Source organism: Salmo salar, chromosome ssa19, assembly GCF_905237065.1.
Source record: "Salmo salar chromosome ssa19, Ssal_v3.1, whole genome shotgun sequence".
Lineage (NCBI taxonomy): Eukaryota > Metazoa > Chordata > Actinopteri > Salmoniformes > Salmonidae > Salmo > Salmo salar.
This window is the reverse complement of record NC_059460.1, coordinates 87,285,902-87,308,970: the sequence shown is the minus strand read 5'-3', so window position 1 is coordinate 87,308,970 and position 23,069 is coordinate 87,285,902. Positions and strand designations below refer to the sequence as shown.

The 23,069-nt window shown below is 49.3% G+C and overlaps 2 protein-coding genes across 5 annotated transcripts; both read right to left on the bottom strand.

Moving 5' to 3' along the window:
* Positions 1-6,167: 6,167 nt before the first annotated feature.
* Positions 6,168-8,418, bottom strand: LOC123729040 (xin actin-binding repeat-containing protein 1-like). The gene is made up of 2 exons (XM_045702861.1): positions 7,302-8,418; positions 6,168-7,227 (listed from the first exon to the last, which is right to left on the bottom strand). The coding sequence occupies exons 1-2, from the start codon at positions 8,416-8,418 to the stop codon at positions 6,605-6,607; spliced, it is 1,740 nt and encodes a 579-aa protein (XP_045558817.1). The 3' UTR covers positions 6,168-6,604.
* LOC106579780 (xin actin-binding repeat-containing protein 1) lies at positions 6,168-22,018 on the bottom strand. Of its 4 annotated transcripts, none has more exons than XR_006760828.1 (4): positions 21,794-22,018; positions 12,463-12,510; positions 8,496-11,821; positions 6,168-8,459 (listed from the first exon to the last, which is right to left on the bottom strand). XR_006760828.1 is itself a non-coding variant. In XM_045702860.1 (3 exons), exon 3 carries the CDS (start codon positions 11,819-11,821, stop codon positions 8,702-8,704), a length of 3,120 nt encoding a protein of 1,039 aa, XP_045558816.1. In that variant the 5' UTR covers positions 12,463-12,510; positions 21,794-22,018; the 3' UTR covers positions 6,168-8,701. The 4 variants fall into 4 exon arrangements, 1 of the variants encoding a protein (XP_045558816.1); XR_006760827.1 differs by having other exon boundaries at positions 6,168-8,567; positions 8,604-11,821; XR_006760829.1 differs by having other exon boundaries at positions 6,168-8,531; positions 8,604-11,821.
* Between the last annotated feature and the right edge of the window lie 1,051 nt (positions 22,019-23,069).

Below are 23,069 nucleotides of genomic sequence, written 5' to 3'. Positions count from 1 at the left end.
AGACTGTTGGAGCTACAGTAGACTGTTGGAGCAGAATGTTGGAGCTACAGTCTACTGTTGGAGCTGCTGTCGACTGTTGGAGCTGCTGTAGACTGTTGGAGCTACTGTAGACTGTTGGAGTTGCAGTAGACTGTTGGAGTTACAGAGACTGTTGGAGCAGACTGTTGGAGCAGACTGTTGGAGCAGATTTTTGGAGCTGCAGTAGACTGTTGGAGCTGCAGTAGACTGTTGGAGCTGCAGTAGACTGTTGGAGCTGCAGTAGACTGTTGGAGCTGCAGTAGACTGTTGGAGCTACTGTAGACTGTTGGAGCAGACTGTTGGAGCTACAGTAGACTGTTGGAGCTACATTAGACTGTTGGAGCAGAATGTTGGAGCTACAGTAGACTGTTGGAGCAGAATGTTGGAGCTACAGTCTACTGTTGGAGCTGCTGTAGACTGTTGGAGCTGCTGTAGACTGTTGGAGCTGCTGTAGACTGTTGGAGCTGCAGTAGACTGTTGGAGCAGACTGTTGGAGCAGATTTTTGGAGCTACAGTCTACTGTCAGTTCCAAAAGTCTGCTCCAACAGTCTACTGTAGCTCCAAAAGTCTGCTCCAACAGTCTACTGTAGCTCCAACAGTCTACTGTAGCTCCAGACTGTTGGAGCTACAGTAGACTGTTGGAGCTACAGTAGACTGTTGGAGCAGACTGTTGGAGCTACAGTAGACTGTTGGAGCTACTGTAGACTGTTGGAGCAGACTGTTGGAGCTACAGTAGACTGTTGGAGCTACAGTAGACTGTTGGAGCTACAGTAGACTGTTGGAGCAGACTGTTGGATCTACTGTAGACTGTTGGAGCAGACTGTTGGAGCTACAGTAGACTGTTGGAGCTACAGTAGACTGTTGGAGCAGACTGTTGGAGCTACAGTAGACTGTTGGAGCTACAGTAGACTGTTGGAGCTACAGTAGACTGTTGGAGCAGACTGTTGGAGCTACAGTAGACTGTTGGAGTAGACTGTTGGAGCTACAGTAGACTGTTGGAGCTACAGTAGACTGTTGGAGCAGACTGTTGGAGCTACAGTAGACTGTTGGATCTACAGTAGACTGTTGGATCTACAGTAGACTGTTGGAGTAGACTGTTGGAGCTACAGTAGACTGTTGGAGCTACAGTAGACTGTTGGAGCTACAGTAGACTGTTGGATCTACAGTAGACTGTTGGAGTAGACTGTTGGAGCTACAGTAGACTGTTGGAGCTACAGTAGACTGTTGGAGCTACAGTAGACTGTTGGAGCAGACTGTTGGAGCTACAGTAGACTGTTGGAGCTACAGTAGACTGTTGGAGCTACAGTAGACTGTTGGAGCTACAGTAGACTGTTGGAGCAGACTGTTGGAGCTACAGTAGACTGTATTTCATTGCACCTGCGATAACATCTGGAAAACTGTGTACATGACCAATAAACTTTTGATTTGATATAGAAAAAAGATGAAATCACAATAATTTTGCTGATATGAAAAAGCTGAAATGAGAGTCCTGCTTGGGATCATCCGTTTCTCTCAGTAATCATTCATAATATTTGTCTGTAATTGCTTCTATAAAGTGTTCTCTGATGATGATTATAGTCAAGTGACTTAAACACGAGTCTATACAGTATGTATAAGGTGTACATATAACCCAGGTGTACATATAACCCAGGTGTACATAACCCAGGTGTACATAACCCAGGTGTACATATAACCCAGGTGTGTGCATAACCCAGGTGTGTGCATAACTCAGGTGTACATATAACCCAGGTGTACATATAACCCAGGTGTACATATAACCCAGGTGTGCATAACCCAGGTGTGCATAACACAGGTGTACAGGTGTACATAACCCAGGTGTGCATAACCCAGGTGTACATATAACCCAGGTGTACATATAACCCAGGTGTACATATAACCCAGGTGTACATAACCCAGGTGTGCATAACCCAGGTGTGCATAACCCAGGTGTACAGGTGTACATAACCCAGGTGTACATAACCCAGGTGTGCATATAACCCAGGTGTACATATAACCCAGGTGACTCCAAAGATGTGATCCAGCGTTGTCATGGTCACCTTCATGTCAGCTGACAACACACAAATCATCCCAGTTTAACTAGTTTTCCATAAAAACTAAATTGTCCAGACTTTATACAGTTACTACATTACTTTAATGAAATGAAAATGCTATAAAAACACTTTACATCTGCACGTGTCTGTGTTGTCATGTGTCTGTGTGGTCACTAAACTCACCAATCGAGGAGCTCTATGTGACGTCGGTCCAGCTAGACCGCGGCGTCTCATTGGTTCTCTGCAGACAGCGGTCTTCGTGTTGGTTGTGGCCGAAGCCCTCGTCGTAGTTCCCTTTCCTGTTGAACTCCCGGCTACAGCAAAGCATAGCTGCTCATGCTACATCACTCAGACAGACCCACTGCGTCTATTTCCTTAATGCATACATCTTTTGCTCATTTGCGTAGTTAATTGTTTAATTTCAGAATTCACGTCCAGGATTGTAATAAATGTCTTCATTTCCTGCTCTGTGTTGTCATTGACACACTGTAGCTAGGCTTCCATTGGAGACCGATTTTAATGCAAATATTCTAATATCTGCATAAAACAATATGCACATTTTCCCACCAGAGATGTGTTTCATCAAACTGAATTTTTTTTCGGATAATAGGCTGGGTGTGATGTTGTGCATATACAAATACCTTTTGCTGTTGAATTCCCAGGTACCGAATGGAAAAATACAAGTTAAATGTGTTTCCATCGCATTTTTAAGTGCACTTATGGATTTGTTACAAAAACGTTGGTGTTTATATAGCAAATGTGCCCACTCTGGTCTGGTGCCTGCACTCTAGCCAACAGCTCACACACACAGTGCAGATTGGCAACCTACGTTGAGATTATTATGGATAAGAGCGATATTATTAGTATTTGTCAAATTGCAGCCAAGCATCGATCATCATGTCACCAGATTAAAACCCTCGATATTTATTGAAAAGGAGCATCAAGATCATCACTGTGCACTTTCACCACCCTGTGAAGTTTATCATCATTTATTTAATCTAATAATCTAATCTAATCTCATAAACTCCACGTTGACTTCTGCATTATGCTTATTATGTCAATATTTGCGCATAAATACATTTCCGTCCCAATTTCTCGCATAATTAATGTTACAGACACAAAAAAAGATCCCGCCATATTGAACGAACACATCGTCAGCCCGCTTGTGACTTTTTCCACGCTTTCATGTAATTCATCCGAGTGAAATGGGTCGACTGAAACAAAGGTTTGTTTTACCTTTCTATTGTCTTCGTAGCCTCTATATTCCCTGCAGTTCCTACTTTCACCGCTAGATGGCGATCGGTTATATTCCGTGGGTCTGTGGTCCCGAAGTTGTTGACTGTTTTTAAACAGTTAGCAAGCAGTTCTCAGCTGTTAGCAGCCAATGACAAGCGGTTCTCAGCTGTTAGCAGCCAATGACAAGCGGTTCTCAGCTGTTAGCAGCCAATGACAAGCGGTTCTCAGCTGTTAGCAGCCAATGACAAGCGGTTCTCAGCTGTTAGCAGCCAATGACAAGCGGTTCTCAGCTGTTAGCAGCCAATGACAAGCGGTTTCGCAGTAACGATAAAAACTGATGACAACCATATTTATTCAGATTCATTACCAAATTATTTAATGTAACAAATCAAACATTAAACCTCATAAATAATTCATGGTAGCCTCGTAAACAATTTATTTAGATCAGGCGTTTATTTGCTGAAATTTGTCCCGTTGACCAGCTATTAAAAGGGCCAGGCGGCTGTTTGAGACTCTACGTACAAAGTTTTACGGTAAAAATCATTTTAATAAGAGTGTGATTCCCACTTGACAAGTGACTGCGTGAATTTACATTCATCAAGGATTTGGTGACTAACTAAAATGGAGGATCGATAAGTTGAATTGGTTAACACTGTGAGCAGATCTCATTGTCTCACCTGAGCTTTTTCTAACAGCAGAAACAGTGAAATATTATTTTTCCTGCCATAACTTTCTCCATGGGATAAATTGGTTTCAGGCCGGATGAACACATGTCCTGTTTAGAGAACTGGTGGGACAGGGATGGGAGTTAGTACAGTGTGTTAAGTTACCGTAATTTTGCAACCCCAGATACAGTTGAAGTCGGAAGTTTACATACACTTAGGTTGGAGTCATTAAAACTCCCTTTTCAACCACTCCACACATGTCTTGTTAACAAACTATAGTTTTGGCAAGTCGGTTAGGACATCTACTTTGTGCATGACACAAGTCATTTTTCCAATAATTGTTTAAAGACAGATTATTTCACTTATAATTCACTGTATCACAATTCCAGTGGGTCAGAAGTTTACATACATTAAGTTGACTGTGCCTTTAAACAGCTTGGAAAATTCCAGAAAATGATGTCATGGCTTTAGAAACTTCTGATAGGCTAATTTGGAGGTGTACCTGTGGATGTATTTCAAGGACTACCTTCAAACTCAGTGCCTCTTTGCTTGACATGAAGGGAAAATCAAAAGAAATCAGCCAAGACCTCAGAAAAAAATGGTATACCTCCACAAGTCTGGTTCATCCTTGGGAGCAATTTCCAATCGCCTGAAGGTACCAAGTTCATCTGTACAAACAATAGTACGCAAGTATAAACACCATGGGACCACGCAGCCGTCATACCACTCAGGAAGGAGACGCGTTCTGTCTCCTAGAGATGAACGTACTTTGGTGCGAAAAAGGTCAAATCAATCCCAGAACAACAGCAAAGGCCCTTGTGAAGATGGAGGAAACAAATGCAAAGGTATCTATATCCACAGTAAAACGAGTCCTATATCGACATAACCTGAAAGGCCGCTCAGCAAGGAAGAAGCCACTGCTCCAAAACCGCCATAAAAAAGCCAGACTACAGTTTGCAACTGCACATGGGGACAAAGATCGTACTTTTTTGGAGAAATGTCCTCCGGTCTGATGAAACATAAATAGAACTGTTTGGCCATAACGACCATCATTATGTTTGGAGGAAAAAGGGGGAGGCTTCCAAGCCGAAGAACACCATCCCAACCATGAAGCACGGGGGTGGCAGCATCATGTTGTGGGGGTGCTTTGGAGGGACTGGTACACTTAACAAAATAGATGGCATCATGAGGGAGGAAAATTATGTGGATATATTGAAGCAACATCTCAAGACATCACTCAGGAAGTTAAAGCTTGGTCGCAATTGGATCTTCCAAATGGACAATGACCCCAAGCATACTTCCAAAGTTGTGGCAAAATGGCTTAAGGACAACAAAGTCAAGGTATTGGAGTGGCCATCACAAAGCCCTGACCTCAATCCCATAAAAAATGTGTGGGCAGAACTGAAAAAGCGTGTGCGAGCAAGGAGGCCTACAAACCTGACTCAGTTACACCAGCTCTGTCAGGAGGAATGGGACGAAATTCACCCAACTTATTGTGGGAAGCTTGTGGAAGGCTACCCGAAACGTTTGACCCAAGTTAAACAATTTAAAGGCAATGCTTCCAAATACTAATTGAGTGTATGCAAACTTCTGTCCCACTGGGAATGTGATGAAAGAAATAAAAGCTGAAATAAATCATTCTCTCTACTATTATTCTGACATTTCACATTCTTAAAATAAAGTGGGGATCCTAACTGACCTAAGACAGGACATTGTTTCTAGGATTAAATGTCAGGAATTGTGAAAAACTGAGTTTAAATGTATTTGGCTAAGGTGTATGTAAACTGCTGACTTCAACTGTAGGTTATTACATGGCAAACAGCTGTACTGTGGACTAGAGAAAGGCTCATGTTTAATGACTGAAAACAATGAATGGCCTCTGAAATTCACCTCATGTTTAATGACTGAAAACAATGAATGGCCTCTGAAATTCACCTCATGTTTAATGACTGAAAACAATGAATGGCCTCTGAAATTCACCTCATGTTTTTGTTATATTTGGAAAGAGGAAAGAAGGAGATCTGAGTCTTATTGCAGTTGTAGCTTTGGCAAGAACAACTCCTCAGGGAGAGGTGTGTGTGTGTGTGTGTGTGTGTGTGTGTGTGTGTGTGTGTGTGTGTGTGTGTGTGTGTGTGTGTGTGTGTGTCCAGTTTGTTGTTGATAAGCAGGACAGATAATAGGCAGTGGAACTAGAGAATATACCAACAACATTTTATTACAATTCTATCCAAACAAATGTTTCATGAAATCACACACTTTAAAAAAATCTTGTCTTCCTGACTGTCATTTTTTTCTTTTTTACCTGAAGTGTCTTTTCTCATTCAATCAAACAGTTTATAAGATATGCCATTTAGCCAAAGTGCATACATTTTTGTATGGGTGGCCCCAGCGGGAATCGAACCCACTACCCTTGCCGTTGCAAGCACCATTTTAAAACGGCGGTGAAGGTTTATTGATAGGCAAGATGACTTTGACCTCTGGGTATGTCACTACCCAATACATGGTTGGACTGGGGGTCACTACCTGACCCCTAGGAGAGGTACTGGTGTCTGCTGAGTCACCACAGAGGAGGTCTTGGTGGAGGAGACCCTGTTGCCAAACTGATCAGTCTTCTCCTAGTTCTCCCTAACTGTCTTAGTGCCGACTCCCCTCTGGGGCTGTCTTCACTTCGAGTACACTGACCTGACGTTTCTGATTGAGAGGGCTTCTGCTACAAGGGCTACCGGAAGGGCGACACTTCGGGCTGAGCTGACAGGCTGAGCACAGTGGAAGCTGCAGGGAGGACTTTTGACTGGCTGCAGAACCCTTCGGTCTGTCTGCAGACTCATGTTGTCTGTCTTCTGACTCCTGCCTGGCTGCAGACTGGATGGAGATGAAGGAAAGGGAGGATGGAGGACTGCTCTGGGACTTAATGACAGGTCCCTCATCAGTTGGCAGATCTGGGTCTCTTTGTGTCTTAGTGGGGGGGCTGTCCTTTCCCTGGGCCGTCTTGGCTCTGCTGCTGAAGCCGGTACTGATAGTGCTGATGTTGCTAGTGGAGCCTTGGGTCTGGGCTGCTGTCCCCTTTAGGGACTCTTTAAACAGGCCAGACAGACCAGCGATGTCAGAGTCTGACTTCAGAGTGGACACAGAATACAAAGCTTTATTAATGGTCACTTCTATGTCCATCAGTCTGGCTAACGTCTGCTCCTTCAGGTTCATGATCTCCTCACTTGCTCTCTCCAGATTTCCGAACACAAGAGCCATGGAGGACATTGAGGTCTCGGTATCATCTTTCGGCGTCTCTGATCTCTTCACTTCTGAGATCTTCTGTTCCACCTTGGTCTGTGTTGTTGTTTATGTTGTCTCTTGTCTCTCGGGGCAACGACCCAGTCAGGTACATTCTCAAAGATGTTCCTGAGGGCCCTGACGTCCACCTGGCTGGTGTCTTCCTCCACCTCCTCCACCCAGGTCAAGATCTCTTTCAGCTCCTCCTGCTTCCTCAGGTTGTCAAAGATCTCCATGGCCATGGTCACGTTACCCCTCATGATCTTATCCATGTGGACCGACAGCCTCTGGCCACGCTCATCCTCCGTCTCTGCTTTCATCTCCGCTTTCTTCTCCCTCATTACCACTGTGTTTTCCTTCTCTTCTTCCTGGATGTTGTTCTCTGGTTTACTGCATGGTTGAGGCTGTGAAGGGTCACTGGCTTGCTGTCCCACAGCAGTGTGTGTAACTGTGAGAGAGGTTTGTTTCTGGTTCTCTTCACTCTGGGTCTTCTTCTCTCGTTTAGGTTTCACAGGGGCTTTACTCTTCCCTCCAAAGTTCTGAAGTGCTGCTTGAAAGCCTATGAAGTCCTCATTGACCTTCTCCTCTCTGTCCTCTAGGGCCCCCTTGGGTCCTGCTCCCTGGCTCTGCTGTGTAGGAGTCCTCTCCTGTTGTGACTTAGTGTTGCTCTCCTCCACTGGAACAGAGTTAAAACTAGTCTGTCTCTGAGGGATGACCTCAGACCCTTGACCTTCCTGGTTTAATGTAATTTCTTCATTGAGTTGGGTTGCATCACCAGTGGGTTGGGTGGCCTCGGCAGCCCCAGTATCAGCTGTTCCTACTGAGCTCCAAGCTGGCCTCTCAGATACGTACCTACTATGTTGTGCCTCTGTAACACTATCTGTCTGTTGTAAGCCTCTGCAAAGGGCATCTGCGTAGGACATTGGTTTGATAGTGAATGGTTGGGGAGGTTGCTCTTCTTTTGGTTGACTTTTAGTTGATTCCTTTGATTGAGTTTTGGTTGATTCTTTCTGTTGATGTTTAGTTGATTCTTTCGGTTGACTTTTGGTTGATTCTTTCAGTTGAGTACTGTTAGCACTAGCAATACTAGAAATACTACTAGTGGTTATTATAGAAATGGTGTTGCTTTCACTGATATGTACCTCTGTCTCTGTTGACTGACTAGCTGTGCTTCCTGTCATCTGATCTGGTTTAAGAGGAACGTGTGATTTAGGCAGAAGACCTGGTTTAGGAGGAACTGCTGGTTTCGGCAGAAGACCTGGTTTAGGAGGAACTGCTGGTTTCGGCAGAAGACCTGGTTTAGGAGGAACTGCTGGTTTCGGCAGAAGACCTGGTTTAGGAGGAACTGCTGGTTTCGGCAGAAGACCTGGTTTTGGGCCAACAGGTCTTTTCTTTTTCTTTGAGGGAGCTAGAGATTGAGAGCCAGTCTGAGATTCATGTTTCAAAGTGGAGGCTGTAGCAAGTTTATTTGTGGTTTGGTCTGGGCTGGGGGGTTGCAGTTGCTACCCTCAGCTCCTTGGTGGCCACCTGTTCTCCTTCACTCATCGCTACTGAAGAGAACGGTTGAGCTTCAGTCAGAGACCCAGTCTTTACTTCACTGTGTTGTGGAACATACCTGACATCAGTTTTCTTCTTATGGCTTTGAAATGTAGATTTCCCAGAGTTCCTGTATATCATGGCAGCCTTGAAGTCTCCTTGGCTGATGTTAACGCCGCTAGTCTTCTCCAAAGAATGGAGCGCTGCCTGTAGATTACCTCTCACTACCTCCTCCTTCTCCTCTTCCTCCTCCTCCTCCTCTGTTGTAGCACTCTTTAAAGACTTCATGGCAGCTTTTAAGTGTCCTCTCTGGACCACCTCAGTGCCCTCTTGGACCTCCACACTCCAGGCTTCTGCATTTTGTAGTTCTTCAGAAGACGTAGCAGCACAGCTAGCCTCTTCGGTCTTGCGGCGGCAGGGTGCAGGTTCCTGTTCTGAGGTGATAGAAGAGTGGGATGTGGAGGTCTTTATAACAGAATTACAGCTGGTCTCTTCCTTCTGCACAGAGGTCTGCTGGACATCTACTACAGTGTCACTGCTCTTCACAGAGATGGCTTGTCCTTCCCTCATCACTACTGAAGGGGCTGGTTGAGCTTCAGTCAGAGTCCCAGTCTTTACTTCACTGTGTTGGGGAGCATACCTCACATCAGTCTTCTTCTTATGGCTTCCTTTCTGAGATTCTGGAGATTTCCTGGAGATCATGGCAGCCTCGAAGTCTCCTTGGCTGACATTAACGCCACTAGTCTTCTCCAGAGAATGGAGCGCTGCCTGTACATGACCTCTCACTACCTCCTCCTCCTCCTCCTCCTGGTGCTGCTCTGTGGATGTCTGGGATGTGGAGCTCTTTATAACAGAATCAGAGCACGTCTCTTTCTTCTCCACAGAGGTGTGCTGGACCTGTACTATTGCTTTAGAGGTCTTCTCTGCCTTAGTCTCTTTCTGTTGGGCACAGCTCTGGTTAGCTAAGAAGATGTTCTTCAGGACTATATCCGAATCATTCTGCTCCACCTGATCCTCTGGTTGTTGTTGTTGATTACGTATCTCCGCGGAGACACCTGTTACAACATCAGCCTGGAGTTCCTTCTCCTCTGGCTGGACCTGCAGGGTTTTCAGATACTCCAGATCTCCCTTTTCAATGCAGCTCCTGAATAACTTGACATTCCCCATGACATTGACCTCAGGTTTGTAAGTGGCTGGGGCTGAGTGGTCCTGACTGGTGGCCAAGAGAGAGCTGATGGTTGACTTCACATCGCCTCTCCTTACTTCACCAGTCTCAGTTTTAATCTCATCGCCTGCAGCAATGTCTAGGACGTTGGTCTCCGTCCTCTGTTCCTGCGGGGGGTAGTACCTCTCCACCTCTTCTTCAGAATCGTTGTACAGGGAGTAAACGGTGACCTCAGTCTGTCCCTGACCGGCCTCCTGTATAACTACTCCTTTCCTCAGAGAGCTGTCCTGACTGATGATGTCCTCAATGAGCTGGACAACGTTAGCTGTTCTGAACTCTTTATCTTGGTTTGAAGCCAGACGTACCTGATGGAAAGGTACTGTCACCATGGTAACCTCCACGTTCCTCTTCGCGTCCTCCTTCAGGTAAACTACCTGAGGCTTAAGGGTTGCCCGGGGTAACAGCTGGAGTATAAAATTCTTAACCCTGCCCTCAGTCACCTTTTCCTGTTCTATCTCTGGTCTCAGACCGGGGGTCAGCCTGTACCTAGCCTTTTGACCACTTCCCGTCTCGCTAGCCTTGATGATGGATCCATGGGAGTGGATGGCATTGAAGTGATAGAGAGAGTTCAATGTCTCGTTGATGCTCTCTGCCACCATCTCCACCTCCTCTCTGTTATGGTGGTTGATCAGGTCGAACAGAGTGGACTCAAACAACTGAGCTCTGTTCCTTACGTTAGCCACTAACTCTAACATGTCCTCCTGGACCCTTCTGTCAGGAGCTAGGTCGCTTGGGAGTGAACTAGTGTTCTGGGGCTTTGGTTCCTGCAGATGTGATAGTTTTCCAGTTTTATTTATTGCTTGGTTTTCAAGTAGAGAAGTACACTGATACTTTGGAATTCTTGGACTAGTTTCAACATCAACATCTGCATTTGAAACACACTGTGACTTTCTCTCGAGGACTTGTTTGACTGTGGAGAACCCTTCATGCTGTGGCTGGACTTTGCGAACCTCAGGCTCAGTATCTGCACTATTAACACCTACACCCAGAGCTTCTCCCTCAGACTGAGAACTCACATCAAGATTTTTAAAACAAATTTGGCTTTTGATCACTCTCTGAACTGTCTTACTGCTTTTTGTCTCAAACACTTGTTTTCTTTTCTGAACAGATCCCCTCTCGTCCTCTGACACGATAACCTTGTTCAGGGTCACGTCCTCCTGGCTGGCCCCCAGGGTGTCGACTTGCTGGCTCTCAAACAGCCTCCTAGCAGACTGGACGTCCAACCTGACAACCTCCTCCTCCTCACACTCAGTAAGTTCCCCATGAGCAGCATCAGTCCTCTCCACGTGGTCCGTGGTTTCCTTAACCCTCTCCTCCTGAAGGTTAGGGTTAGGGTTATACAATGGCTGTTCAAACAAGGCTGATGTTCTCTTCACCTCTCCCCAAACCCCTTCCCCAACTCCAGCCCCAACTCCAACCCCGGCCCCCTCCGTGATGTGCATTTTAGAAGTGTGGGGATGCACAGTATTGCTCTTTACACAGTTCTCAAATATCAACCGCCTGGACAGGACCTCTCCCTCGTATCCGGTCTCGTCAGCTATCGGCTGGGTTTCTAAACGCAGAACCTCAGCCAGCTCCTGATCCACCACCCCATCCAGGCTTTCCAGGCTCCTCAGCTCCGGGTGGGTGTGCTTCAGGAGCCTCCGCAGCTCAACTTTCTGTCGCTGTTGGTACAATGCTGACAGTGCCTCTTTGGAAGGAAGAATGGGAGAGGCGATGGATGGCTGGGTGGATGTTCTCACAGTGGGTCCTGCCTCTGGGTGAAGTCTGGATGGACCAGGTTGAAGAAGACCATCTTTCCTCTGTTGGCTAACCTCCGCCATCTTAGATGGAAAGCAAAAGGGGATATATTTTTGTCATTGTCGCCATTGAGGGAAGTACCAATCCAAAGAAAACCATGCACAGAGAGGGCAGCTTGAAGGGATTTGAGCCATACATTGCAAACAGCCTTCCACAAACCAACTTGCATTCTACATTTTACTCATTTAGCAGACGTTCTTATCCAGAGCGACTTACAGGAGCAATCAAGGCCACATCGACAGATTTTTCACCTAGGGGATTCGAACCAGCAACCTTTAGTTTACTGACCCTTAACCGCTAGGCTACCTGCTGCCCATTCTATTAGCTGAACTCCAAAAATTCTATAAGCTCAACTCCAAAAATGATGTTTGCTGAACTCAAAACATTTTGTTAGCTTAACTATAGAACAATGTGTTTGCTGAACTCCAAAACAATCAGTGCCATAAATCACAGTCCTCGGTGAAAGGAGACATGTCCACATTTTTCAATGTTTGTATTGTTATGGTTATATTGCCATGTTATCCCCTGAACAACAGCAACAGCAAGAACAACACACCGTTAACTGCAAGCCAAACAAACAATCCTTGTAAAACACACCTTGCACTTTGCCATGCCAACTCTGGGAGTTTATGAACACAATAGGACTCCAGTTTCCTATGCCTACCTTGGATGGTTTCCCTCCTCTCTTGGTTGGAGAGGATGGATCTTGAGCCTGCAGGAAAAGGATCATTATATCAGGTCAATATGACAACCAAGAGAATTCTCTTCGGTTATAGTCACAGCCGTATATATTCCACCTCAAGCCAATACCACGACGGCCCTCAAGGAACTACACTGGACTTTATGCAAACTGGAAACCACATATCCTGAGGCCGCATTTATTGTAGCCAGGGCTTTTAACAAAGCAAATATGGGACTAGGCTGCTGAAGTTCTATCAACATATTGACTGTAGTACTCTCTTCGGGAAACCACTAGACCACTGCTACTCACCTTTTTGAGATGCTTACAAGGCCCTTCCCCACCCTCTCTTTAGCAGATCAGATCATGACTCTATTTTGCTCCTCAAACTCAAACTCAAATAGGAAGTACACGTGCTAAGGTTTATTCAACGCTGGTCTGACCAATCGAAATCCATAGTTCAAGATTGTTTTGATCACGCTGACTGAGATATGTTTCGGGTAGCCTCGGAGAATAACATTCACGTGTTCACGGACACGGTGACTGAGTTCATCAGGAAGTGTATAGTGGATGTTGTTCCCATGGTGACTATTAAAACCTACCCAAACCAGAAACTATGGATAGATGGTAGCATTTGGGCAAAACTGAAAGCGCGAACCATCGCATTTGATCATGGAAAGGTGACTGGTTGAATACAAACGTTGTTATTCCCTCTGAAAGGCAATCAAACAGGCAAAACGTCAGTACAGAGTCAAAGTGGAGTCGCAATTCAATGGCTCAGACACGAGATGTATGTAGCAGGGTCTACAGACAATCACAGATTACAAAGGGAAAACCAGCCACGTCGCATACACCAACATCTTGCTTCCCGGACAAGCTCAACACCTTCGCCCGCTTTGAGGATAACACTGTGCCAGCGACGCAGCCCTCTCCCAAGGACTGTGGGCTCTTGTTCTCCGTGACCATCGTGAGTAAGACATTTAAACGTGTGTAAAACCCTCTCAAGGCTGCCGGCCCAGATGGTATCCCTAGCCGCATCCTGAGAACATGTGCAGACCACCTGGCTGGAGTGTTCACGGACATATTAAATCTATCTCTATCCCAGTCTGCTGTCCCCACTTGCTTCAAGATGTCCACCATTGTTCCTGTACCCAAGAAAGCAAAGGTAACTGAACTAAATTACTATTGCACTGTAGCACTCACTTCTGTCATCATGAAGTGTTTTGAGAGGCTAGTTAAGGATCATATCACTTATACCTTACCTGATACCCTAGACCCACTTCAATTTTTTTACTGCCCCAATACATTTTTACATTTTTTACATTTTAGTCATTTAGCAGACGCTCTTAACCAGAGCGACTTACAGTAATGAATACATACATTTCATCCATTTCATACATTTTTTTCTCCGTACTGGTCCCCTGTGGGAATCGAACCCACAACCCTGGCATTGCAAACGCCATGCTCTACCAACTGAGCCACACGGGACCAGATCCACTAGATCCACAGATGATGCAATTGCTCCAAACTGCCCTAGCCCATCTGGACAAGAGGAATACATACCTACGTAAGAATGCTGTTCATTGACTATAGCTCAGCCTTCAACACCATAGTACCCTCCAAGCTATTTACAGATGGACTATGTACAGCTGCAGCGATTGGTTAGCTGCTCAGATAGCGGATGTTTAAAGTTAGTGAGGGAAATATGTCTCCACTCCAGGGTAGTGATGCTAGTCAGGCGAGAGGGTGCGGGCAGCGAACGGTTGAAAAGCATGCATTTGGTTTTACTAGTGTTTAAGAGCAGTTGGAGGCCACGAAAGGAGTGTTGTATGGCATTGAAGCTCGTTTGGAGGTTAGTTAACACAGTGTCCAAAGAAGGGCCAGATGTATACAGAATGGTGTCGTCTGCGTAGAGGTGGATCAGGGAATCACCCGCAGCAAGAGCAACATCATTTATATATACAGAGAAAAGAGTCGGCCTGAGAATTGAACCCTGTGGCACCCCCATAGAGACTGCCAGAGGTCCGGACAACAGGCCCTCCGATTTGACACACTGAACTCTATTTGAGAAGAAGTTGGTGAACCAGGCGAGGCAGTCGTTTGAGGAACCAAGGCTGTTGAGTCTGCCGATAAGAATGCGGTGATTGACAGAGTCGAAAGCCTTGGCGAGGTCGATGAAGACGGCTGCACAGTATTGTCTTTTATCGATGGCGGTTATGATATCGTTTAGGACCTTGAGCGTGGCTGAGGTGCACCCATGACCAGCTTGGAAACCAGATTGCATAGCGGAGAAGGTGCGGTGGGATTTGAAATGGTCAGTGATCTGTTTGTTAACTTGGCTTTCGAAGACCTTAGAAAGGCAGGGCAGGATGGATATAGGTCTATAACAGTTTGGGTCTAGAGTGTCTCCCCCTTTGAAGAGGGGGACGACCGCGGCAGCTTTCCAATCCGATTTCCGATATAGCACTCGTTTTACTGTGGATATAGATACTTTTGTACCTGTTTCCTCCAGCATCTTCACAAGGTCCTTCGCTGTTGTTCTGGGATTGATTTGCACTTTTCACACCAAAGTACGTTCATCTCTAGGAGACAGAACGTGTCTCCTTCCTGAGTGAAATAATCTGTGTGTAAACAATTGTTGGAAAAATGACTTGTGTCAAAGTAGATGTCCTAACCGACTTGTCAAAACTATAGTTTGTTAACAGGAAATTTGTGGAGTGGTTGAAATACGAGTTTTAGTGACTTCAACCTAAGTGTTTGTAAACTTCTGACTTCAACTGTACGTTCTCTCTAGGAGACAGAACACGTCTCCTTCCTGAGCGGTATGACGGCTGCGTGGTACCATGGTGTTTGTACTTGCGTACTATTGTTTGTACAGATGAACGTGGTACCTTCAGGCATTTAGAAATTGCTCCCAAGGATGAACCAGACTTGTGGAGGTCCACAATTTTCTTTCTGAGGTCTTGGCTGATTTCTTTTGATTTTCCCATGATGTCAAGCAAAGAGGCACTGAGTTTTAAGGTAGGCCTTGAAATACATCCACAGGTACACTTCCTATTGACTCAAATGATGTCAATTAGCCTATCAGAAGCTTCTAAAGCCATGACATTTTCTGGAATTTTCCAAGCTGTTTAAAGGCACAGTCAACTTAGTGTATGTAAACTTCTGACCCAATGGAATTGTGATTAAGTGAAATAATCTGTCTGTAAACAATTGTTGGAAAAATGACTTGTGTCATGCACAAAGTAGATGTCCAAACCGACTTGCCAAAACTATAGTTTGTTAACAAGAAATTTGTGGAGTGGTTGAAAAACGAGTTTTAATGAGTACAACCTAAGTGCATGTAAACTTCCGACTTCAACTGTATGCAGTATACAGCACTTAAAAACACAGAGAAACAGGAAGTCAGGAAGTAAAGAAGAGACAGTCTGTCTTTAGGAGCATTAGTGGCCTGAGCAGCCATCAAATCCAGTGGGAATGAAACCCACAACAGTATTGTTTGTTTGGCGTTTGTAGCGACATGCTCTTATCAACTGACCCACACAGGACCACATGACAATAGTTATAATTTCTCTGTCAGTAGTCATTACGCCATAATAGGCTCACTGAGCTGTTCTGGAACAGCTGCCTGTTCTCAATGTGCCACTGGGTGAGTGGGAGGACACTGAATGCCTCTGACACAAATACAGAAACAGACCAAAGGCCTTGTGATTCACACAGTAGAATCTATAGAAGAATCAGGGCCTTACCCACACACACACCCCTACCCACACACACTCCCCTACCCACACACACTCCCCTACCCAACACACTCCCCTACCCACACACACCCCTACCCACACACACCCCCTACCCACACACACTCCCCTACCCACACACACACCCCTACCCACACACACACCCCTACCCACACACACTCCCCTACCCACACACACTCCCCTACCCACACACACACCCCTACCCACACACACCCCTACCCACACACACACCCCTACCCACACACACACCCCTACCCACACACACACTCCCCTACCCACACACACCTCCCTACCCACACACACTCCCCTACCCATACACACTCCCCTACCCACACACACTCCCCTACCCACACACTCCCCTACCCACACACACTCCCCTACCCACACACACTCCCCTACCCACACACACTCCCTACCCATACACACTCCCCTACCCACACACACACCCCTACCCATACACACACCCCTACCCACACACACTCCCCTACCCACACACACTCCCCTACCCATACACACTCCCCTACCACACACACACCCCTACCCACACACACCCCCTACCCACACACACCCCCTACCCACACACACACCCCTACCACACACACTCCCCTACCCACACACACTCCCCTACCCACACACACACCCCTACCCACACACACCCCTACCCACACACACACCCCTACCCACACACACTCCCCTACCCACACACACCCCCTACCCACACACACTCCCCTACCCACACACACTCCCCTACCCACACACACTCCCTACCCCACACACACACCCCTACCCACACACACCCCCTACCCACACACACCCCCTACCCACACACACCTCCCTACCCACACACACCCCTACCCACACACACCCCTACCCACACACTCCCCTACCCACACACACTCCCCTACCCACACACACTCCCCTACCCACACACACCTCCCTACCCACACACACCCCTACCCACACACACCCCTACCCACACACACCCCTACCCACACACACTCCCCTACCCACACACACACCCCCTACCCACACACCTCCCTACCCACACACACTCCCCTACCCACACACACCCCCTACCCACACACTCCCCTACCCACACACACACCCCTACCCACACACCTCCCCTACCCACACACACTCCCCTACCCACACACACACCCCTACCCACACACTCCCCTACCCACACACACACCCCTACCCACACACACCCCCTACCCACACACACACCCCTACCCACACACACCCCCTATCCACACACACACCCTACCCAAACACACTCCCCTACCCACACACCCACCCCTACCCACACACACTCCCCTACCCACACACTCCCCTACCCACACACACTCCCCTACCCACACACACCCCTACCCACACACACTCCCCTACCCACATACACTCCCCTACCCACACACACTCCCCTACCCACACACACTCCCCTACCCACACACTCCCCCTACCCACACACACCCCCTACCCACACACACACCCCCTACCCACACACACACCCCTACCCACACACACTCCCCTACCCACACACACTCCCCTACCCACACACACACCCCTACCCACACACACACCCCTACCCACACACACACCCCTACCCACACACACACCCCTACCCACACACACACCCCCTACCCACACACACTCCCCTACCCACACACACACCCCTACCCACACACACACCCCTACCCACACACACCCCCTACCCACACACACACTCCTACCCACACACACACCCCTACCCACACACACCCCTACCCACACACACACCCCCTACCCACACACACTCCCCTACCCACACACACCCCCTACCCACACACACTCCCCTACCCACACACACACCCCTACCCACACACACACCCCTACCCACACACACACCCCTACCCACACACACACCCCTACCCACACACACTCCCCTACCCACACACACTCCCCTACCCACACACACTCCCCTACCCACACACACTCCCCTACCCACATACACACCCCTACCCACACACACTCCCCTACCCACATACACACCCCTACCCACACACACTCCCATACCCACACACACACCCCTACCCACATACACCCCTACCCACACACACTCCCCTACCCACATACACACCCCTACCCACACACACTCCCCTACCCACACACACACCCCTACCCACACACACTCCCCTACCCACACACACTCCCCTACCCACACACACTCCCCTACCCACATACACACCCCTACCCACACACACTCCCATACCCACACACACTCCCCTACCCACATACACCCCTACCCACACACACCCCCCTACCCACATACACACCCCTACCCACACACACTCCCCTACCCACATACACACCCCCTACCCACACACACACCCCTACCCACACACACACCCTACCCACACACACTCCCCTACCCACACACACTCCCCTACCCACACACACTCCCCTACCCACACACACTCCCCTACCCACACACACTCCCCTACCCACACACACCCCTACCCACATACACACCCCTACCCACATACACACACACCCCTACCCACATACACACACCCCTACCCACATACACACACCCCTACACACACACACCCTACCCACATACACAGCCCTACCCACATACACAGCCCTACCCACATACACACCCCTACCCACACACACTCCTACCCACATACACACCCCTACCCACACACACACCCCTACCCACACACACACCCCTACCCACATACACACTCCTACCCACACACACCCCCTACCCACATACACACACCCCTACCCACACACACACACCCCTACCCACACACACCCCTACCCACACACACCCCTACCCACACACACACCCCTACCCACACACACACCCCTACCCACACACACACCCCTACCCACATAGACACACCCCTACCCACATACACCCCCTACCCACACACACACCCCTACCCACACACACACCCCTACCCACACACACACCCCTACCCACATACACACCCCTACCCACACACCCCCTACCCACACACACCCCTACCCACATACACACCCCTACCCACATACACACCCCTACCCACATACACACACTCCTACCCACATACACACACTCCTACCCACATACACACACCCCTACCCACATACACACACCCCTACCCACATACACACACCCCTACCCACATACACACACCCCTACCCACACACACACTCCTACCCACATACACACCTCCCTACCCACATACACACCCCTACCCACATACACACCCCTACCCACATACACACACCCCTACCCACACACACACCCCTACCCCCACACACCCCCTACCCACACACACACCCCTACCCAACACACACCCCTACCCACACACACACCCCCTACCCATACACACACCCCTACCCACATACACACACCCCTACCCACATACACACACCCCTACCCACATCCACACCCCTACCCACACACACCCCTACCCACACACACCCCTACCCACATACACACCCCTACCCACATACACACACCCCCTACCCACACACACACCCCTACCCACACACACACACCACTACCCACACACACACACCCTTACCCACATACACACCCCTACCCACACACACACACACCCCTACCCACACACACACACCCCTACCCACACACACCCCTACCCATATACACACACCCCTACCCACACACACACCCCTACCCACACACACACCCCTACCCATATACACACACCCCTACCCACACACACCCCTACCCATATACACACACCCCTACCCACACACACACCCCTACCCATATACACACACCCCTACCCACACACACACCCCTACCCACATACACACCTCTACCCACACACACACCCCTACCCAATACACACCCCCTACCCATATACACACCCCCCTACCCATATACACACACCCCTACCCATATACACACACCCCTACCCACACACAACCCTACCCACATACACACAACCCTACCCACATACACACACCCCTACCCACATACACACACCCCTACCTACACACACCCCTACCCACACACACACCCCTACCCACATACACACACCCCCTACCCATACACACACCCCTACCCACACACACACACCGCTACCCACACACACACACCCTTACCCACATACACACGCCTACCCACACACACACACCCCTACCCCACACACACACTCCCCTACCCACACACACCCCTACCCATGTACACACACCCCTACCCATATACACACACCCCTATCCATACACACACCCCTGCCCATACACACACACCCCTACCCATATACACACACCCCTACCCAATACACACACCCCTACCCATATACACACACCCCCTACCCACACACACACCTCTACCCACACACACACCCCCACCCACACACACCCCCTACCCACATACACACCCCCTACCCACATACACACCCCCTACCCACACACACCCCTACCCACACACACTCCTACCCACACACTCCTACCCACACACACATCCCTTCCCACATACACAAACCCCTACCCACACACACACCCCTACCCACACACACACACCCCTACCCACATACACACCCCTACCCACATACACACACCCCTACCCACATACACACACCCCTACCCACACACACACCCCTACCCACATACACACACCCTACCCACATACACACACCCCTACCCACATACACACCCCCTACCCACATACACACCCCTACCCACATACACACACCCCTACCCACACACACACCCTACCCATGTACACACACCCCTACCCATACACACACCCCTATCCCATACACACACCCCTGCCCATACACACACACCCCTACCCATATACACACACCCCTACCCATATACACACACCCCTACCCATATACACACACCCCTACCCACACACACACCTCTACCCACACACACACCCCCACCCACACACACCCCTACCCACACACACACCCCTACCCACATACACACCCCTACCCACACACACCCCTACCCACACACACTCCTACCCACACACTCCTACCCACACACACACCCCTTCCCACATACACAAACCCCTACCCACACACACACCCCTACCCACACACACACACCCTACCCACATACACACCCCTACCCACATACACACACCCCTACCCATATACACACACCCCTACCCACACACACACCCCTACCCACATACACACACCCCTACCCACATACACACCCCTACCCACATACACACCCCTACCCACATACACACACCCCTACCCACACACACACCCCTACCCACATACACACACCCCTACCCACATACACACACCCCTACCCACACACACACCCCTACCCACACACACACTCCTACCCACACACACACCCCTACCCACATACACACCCCTAACCACATACACACACCCCTACCCACACACACACCCCTACCCACATACACACACCCCTACCCACACACACACCCCTACCCACACACACACCCCTACCCACACACACACCCCTACCCACATACACACAAACAAACAAACCTGCACATGCTCAATTCCATCTTCACCAAAAATGAATTATTTTCCTTCATGTTAAACACTCCACATACTCACAGGAGTAAACTGCTCTCAATCCCTCGTTCCTGACTGTCGTCTGTCCTCGTTCCTGACTGTCCTCTGTCCTCGTTCCTGACTGTCCTCTGGGTTTGAAAGTTGAAGGTATGAGTGTAACTGCTGCTACTCCCTCTGTCTCTCTATAGGACTGGTATCTGAGAGGTTAGCTTTAAATGGTTAGTCTCTCTCTCTGTGTACCTCTCTGTGTACCTCTCTCTCTCGCTCTCTCGCTCTCGCTCTCTCTCGCTCTCTCTCGCTCGCTCTCTCGCTCTCGCTCTCTCTCTCGCTCTCTCTCTCGCTCTCTCTCTTGCTCTCTCTTGCTCTCTCTCTCTCTACCTCTCTCTACCTCTTGCTCTCTCACTATATATATATATATCTCTCTCTCTCTCTCTCTCTGTCACTGTGTGTTCCTGCCTGCTCTAGTGACAGCTGAGCATGTCATCCCAACACTTCCACCCTGGAAGAAAGATCTGGTTCCAGGGTCTATTTCTATCTCTCAGGGCGACTGGCCTAGTATTCTCCCTTCCCTCCTCCCCTCCTTCCCTCCCCTCCTCCCCCCCCTTCTCCCTTCCCTCCCCTTCTCCCTCCCCTTCTCCCCTCCCTTTCCCTCCCCCTCTCCCTCCCCTCCTTCTCCCTCCCTCTCCCTCCCCTTCTCCCTCCCTCTCCCTCCCTTCTCCCTCCCCCTTCCTCCCCTCCTCCCTCCGTCTCCCTCCCCTTCTCCCCCCTTCTCCCTCCTTCTCCCCCTTCTCCCTCCCCTTCTCCCCCTTCTCCCTCCCCCTTCCCTCCCCTTCTCCCCCTTCTCCCTCCCCTTCTCCCCCCTTCTCCCTCCCCTACCCTACCCTCCCCTCCTCCCCTTCTCCCCTCCCCTTCCCTTCTCCCTCCCTTCTCCCTCCCCTTCTCCCCCTTCTCCCTCCCCTCTCCTTCTCCCCCTTCTCCCTCCCTCTCCCTCCCCTTCTCCCCTTCTCCCTCCTCTCCTCCCTTCTCCCTCCCCTTCTCCCTCCCTTCCTTCCTTCTCCCTCCCCTTCCCTCCCCTTCTCCTTCCCTCCTTCTCCTCCCCTTCTCCCTCCTTCCCTCCCCTTCCCCCCTTCTCCCTCCCTTCCTCCCTTCTCCCTCCCTTCCCTCCCTCTCCTTCCCCTTCTCCCTCCCCCTCTCCTTCCCCTTCTCCCTCCCCTCTCCTTCCCCTTCCTCCCCTTCTCCCTCCTTCCCTCCCCCTTCTCCCCCCTTCTCTCCCCTTCTCCCTCCCCTTCCTCCTTCTCCCCCTTCTCCCTCCCTTCCT